The sequence below is a fragment of the Carlito syrichta genome, unplaced genomic scaffold, assembly GCF_000164805.1.
Source record: "Carlito syrichta isolate Samal-C Ts95f unplaced genomic scaffold, Tarsius_syrichta-2.0.1 Scaffold60015, whole genome shotgun sequence".
Lineage (NCBI taxonomy): Eukaryota > Metazoa > Chordata > Mammalia > Primates > Tarsiidae > Carlito > Carlito syrichta.
This window is the reverse complement of record NW_007004111.1, coordinates 1-5,235: the sequence shown is the minus strand read 5'-3', so window position 1 is coordinate 5,235 and position 5,235 is coordinate 1. Positions and strand designations below refer to the sequence as shown.

Genomic DNA, 5,235 nt, shown 5'->3' with positions numbered 1-5,235 from the left:
AGTGACCACACTGACTCTTTTAAATTTCTTTTTAGCACTTGCCACTATTTGAAATGAATTAATTTGCTTACTTGTTTTCAGGTTTATCATCTGTTTCTCTACACTGCAATGTAAAGTCCCTGAGGGCAGGGGCCTTGTTGGTAGACCTTGGATTATGATTTATGAATGGAGTCTCTGCCTTTCCTGATATTTGAAGACCCTCCCTGCCCCAAGGGTAAGCTGGATGGCACCCCTCTTGTCTGGGCCTTTGTTGGCTTCCCCAGTGGGTTGTGAAGGCCCTGAAGACACAGATGGGGGCTTAGTCATCTTCATATCCCAACACCCAGCTCAGTGCAGGGTGTTCCAAGAATGTGTGTTGGGTGAATGAATGAAGTTTGGACACATGCCCCATTACCCTCCACACAGAAGCATGCATGATGTGGCTTGAAGGACAGCAGAGATTTTATGGGACAAATCAGCGTGCTTCAGCAACTGAGCATGGACATGTGATACCGACCTTCCACTCAGAGAAGCTGTACTGTGTGTCACCAGTATTGGATGGAGAGTGTCTGTTTCTGTGCAGTCTTACTAAGCATTTCTGTTTTAAAAAAATCTCTGTCAATCTAATGAGGGAAAAAAGCCTGTTAATATATTTTAATGAGCACTTGTTTGATTGCTAGTGAGGCTGCCCATTTGTTTGGCCCCCTCCCTGGCAGGCTGTGCTCTCTGGAGACCCTTAGAAAGGAACTGGCTGCTGGCTGGCCAAAGGGGCCACCTGTGCATCATCAATCCACAAAAAGGGCCTCCTGGGAAGTGCTGTGACTCCCAGGGCCACCACCCTGAGCAGAGGCCTCTCCCCTTCTTTACCTGTCGCTGCTTGATGATCTCACTGCTCCTGGCTTGGGGCCTCCTTGGCTTTCTACTAACCGCTTCCGGGGTTTTGATTTAGCCTTTGGTACCCCTTCTGACCTGGGTCCACCTTCATCTGAGAGGCCTGTATTGCAGGGGAAAATCATTGGTCAGAAGGTCACCATCACAGGGCTGCCATGAAAACAGAAAATTCTTTTTTTTTTTCTTTGTTGGGAATTGGTGTATTATTGTGCTGTATTTGAGAAGAAAGATGCTAGAATATGTATCTGACTATAAATGACTGGTTTTCTTGTTGGTGGAAGGTTTTTCTTTTCTGATTATATAGTATACATGTATTGCAACAAAAATAAAAAGACTCAAAAAGAGTCTAATGAGATAATATCTTCTACAGTTCTATCGCTGGTAACCTGTAATTGTCCAACTATAGGGTTCTGTTTCTCAGAAGCATAGTAGTTTGTGAAACGGTGGCTGGCAGATCAACTTTTATATGAAACATGGGTTAAAAATAGCAAAACACATATTTTAAAAACAGAGTGGAAGGCACCAACTTTCAAAATCAGGCAACTCTGTCAGCGTCAGAGCCTACTCTGTCCAGTGGCCCAAATCCCTTCCTCCAGTTAGCTGCTGAGGGTCTGGGTATGTCCAGGACAACTGTCCATGCAGTTTTATGCTGTACACATCCCAAACCAAATTTCAAGTGAGTTTTTTCTGGTTTGACATGTTTCCTCATTTTGTTTCCATAAACCTGAGCAAAAGGCTTTACAACAGCCTAGCCTTTTCGCAATGATCGGGACTTAACATTTCTCTCATCTGGCCTACCAGCTACATGCTGGTGAGAAGGGCCATCTCTACTCTCTCCACAGACATGCCCCACCATCTAGGGTCTGTGAGAAGTAATGAGTGAGCTGAACAGTGTGTAAAAACATGGTGAATTTCCACTTTGGGATATACCAATATAAAATGTTATCTGAGAATGGTGGGATATAAATACTTTTGGCCAATATTCTAGGAAATCATACATATAGAGGTACTTTTATTATAATAAATTCTATCATACTAGCCATACCATTTTATAAACTGCCCATTTTCCCCCTTAACATGGTTTGGGCAGCTTTCTACAACAATCAGTACATATCAAAACATCATTATTGGTGGGCACACTATATGGCATTCTTTGATGTAAATATACTAGAACTTATTTATACATCCCTTCTTAAAGGGAAATTTTCCTTTTAAATTCATTGTTTTGAGGACAATTAATAGCCAAGTCTAAAACCAGTCAGTCTGTTTACTGACAGTGGAAACACAAGAATCAAGAGCTATTACCCAGTAATTCCCTGCGGGTTCTGCTGGCTATTTCTTTGATCTCCATGCGAGATAGGGACAAGAAATGCATGACAGGAATCACAGCAAGGCCCACACTGATGGGAGTGGGTGGGGTGATGACCTTGGAGACTAGGGGTGACTTCAGAAGTCGCTCGATACTTCTACCAACGAGGTTTCTAAGTGGAATCTTGTACAGATTTTTTGACTGAATTTCACCTGAAATATGATTTTGAAAAGAACACCAGAACTTTAAGAAAAAGTTCATATTATTTACAAAATATTAATTTCTTGTTCCTTAACACAGTTATCATGAAGTCATGAATGAAGACTTCACGTCACATGCCGACCTCCCAATGTCCCACTGGAGGGCTGGCCAGGGGCACTAATGTGAGGTGCCTGATGGCTTTTGCATTTTCTAGGAGCACCATTTTCATGTGTAGATTAGATGACATGCACGAACTACTGGTTATAAAGCCTGCACAGGAAAAAAAAAAAGACTAAGCAAGAAAAGCAAAAAGGTGTCCTGCTTGGGGAACTAACTCTGTGCTTTATCTTAATAGTGAGCAATAAAGACAACTGATGTGGTAAGACGTTATGAAAAGTGCTGTGTTCACAGCAATACAGTAACCACTGCAAAGGCCTCTGGAATTCATGGGCAAAGCAGGACAGAGGGAAGGACTGAGTGTGCTGAAGAATGTCTAGGCTTTGTGACTATATACTTGTAGCTATAAAAACCCAGTATTAAGCCTGAAGGAAAAATAACTGCTGTTGCAAGTTGGAAACACTATATCTTTTAACCTCCTTCTCCCAATTGAAAGAATTTTTTTTTATAATGGGATCTGTTATTGTTGTTATCACAAGGTTTCTAGTTTTCATTATTTTTATTTTTATTTTTGAGTCAAGGTCTCACTTTGTCGCCCATGCTGGAGTGCAGTGATACCATCACGGCTCACCACAGCCTTCACCTGCTGGATCCAAGTGATTCTTCTCGAGTGACTGGACTACGGGCATATGCCACCATGCCCAACTATTTTTTTCTTTTTTCTTTTTTGTGGAGACAGGGTCTCACTATGTTGCCTAGGCTGGTCTCAAACTATTGGGCTCAAGCAATCCTCCCATCTTGGCCTCTCAAAGTACTGGAATTATAGACGTGGGCCACTGTGCCCAGCCTGGTTATCACAAGGTCTCTTAAGAACGTAACCAGTACATTCAGATCACAAGTTTTGTTGTTGTTTGTTTGTTTTCATGGCTGTAAGTCATAACTTCTTTAGGCAGTAATCACATGTAGATATTTGACAATAAACTAGGGAAGTCAGAATAGATGAAAATATTAATAAAGTAATAAAACTTTGACTTTACCTTCCCCCAGGGAAGAAGGAAATACTGGAGTGTCTCGGCCTGGGGGTGTTTGTGGAGAATTGTGAGCACTAGTCCCCTTGGAGCTGCCTCCAGATGAGACCTCATTCACAGCTGCAGTTGCTGTGAAGTATATATCGGACTAGAAAGAAAGAGAAAGCATTACTGAGTTGCCTGGTATTCTTAGCCTTGTATTCACTGGCCCTCCTGCCATCACTGCAAAGCCTCCAACTGGTTCCCAGGTTCAGCTGCAACATCCTTGGAGCATGCAGGGCAGGACTGAATGTCTGGGGCAGGAGTGGAGGCTTCCAGAGGAAAGCCTGGTACAGCTAGTTACACTTCTCCTGAGTATTGGGTTCCCCACTAAAGTACTTTTTGTTATGTATTTGTTGATCCATGATAGAAAAACAGTCAATGTTCCACACATCTGCAAACACAACACACACTTCCCAAAAAATAATCTCTGGCCGCTGGAGTGTGAGAACTGAAAAAAATCTTAGGGATTCAGTCAGGCTTGTGCAGCAGTTGGGGAAATGGGTTATCTGTTCACTGACTCACAAGCATTCCTGCACACTGATACGTGCTGACTTTGTGATAACAGCAGTGGTGTGCTGGATGTGACATAGGGACCAATTTTCAGGAATTTTTGCAAGCTGGTTGTTATTATTAAAAATTAAATGATGCAAACCTAAATAAAAACAAAGGTCCTAAACACCAAAATTCAACCACAGTTATTTGGCTATAATTACTATCGCCTCTGCTCGAGGTACTGACATCAACAGTGTCAGCGTCTGCCCACTGCATGACTACACACCTCTCCCTAACTGCACCTGGAGTGGCATCACCCTGGAAACTTGAAATCATTCATGGTTAGACAATTTACACCACAGAAATTGGCGATTACTACCAATTAGAGTTCAATTTGTTCTCTAGTTGATTGTCTACATGTAAAGTGATGAAGAAAAATATTAGTAATGAAGATGAAACTTAGAGTGCTTCTAGTCTAGCTATAGAAGCTGAAAGAAGTTTTGTTTATTAGCCATGACTTGTATGAGGATGAGAAATAGTTTAATAGTAGATCACATATCAGATTTAATGACAATAAACTCACTGGGGAAAGAATAAATGGATTGAGATATAATTCCAACTGTAAAATCATGGTTAAATTACAACTGCAGTTGAATGTTCTTTTTCTTTTTTGAGTTGGAGTCTCACTCTGTCGCCCAGACTGGAGTGCAGTGACCACTACCATCCACCGCAGCCTCGACCTGCTGGGCTCCGGTGATCCTTCTGCCCCAGCCTTCCAAGTAGCGGAAACTGCAGGGGAGCACTACCACACACAGCCAATTTTTTTTTTAATTTATTGTAGAGATGAGGTCTCGCCAAGTTGTCCAGGCGGGTCTCGAACCCATGGGCTCAGGCAATCCACTCACCTCAGCCTCCCAAAGCGTGGGATTAGAGGCTGAGCCACTGAGCCCGACTGAATGTTCTTTGCAACAAAAGTTCAGCAAAAATTAACAAAAGCATCTTGTGAGAACCAATCGGTTAAGTGGATTTTACAATAAAGAGCATTTCACATTTTATTATTTATAAATTGTAAGCTATTTACAATCAACAAATATACACACATATCACACACATGCACGCGCGCGCGCACACACACACACACACACACACACACACACACACACACACACAAGCATA

General features: G+C 42.2%; 1 protein-coding gene across 1 annotated transcript; it reads right to left on the bottom strand.

Annotated features, from left to right (window-relative positions):
- Window positions 1-842: 842 nt before the first annotated feature.
- Window positions 843-3,673, bottom strand: LOC103251821 (GTPase-activating Rap/Ran-GAP domain-like protein 3; the record flags this gene model as incomplete). Its single annotated transcript, XM_008050451.1, has 3 exons — window positions 843-973; window positions 2,176-2,391; window positions 3,535-3,673. Coding segments are annotated over 3 exons (486 nt in total), but the record flags the coding sequence as incomplete, so codon positions are not given.
- Between the last annotated feature and the right edge of the window lie 1,562 nt (window positions 3,674-5,235).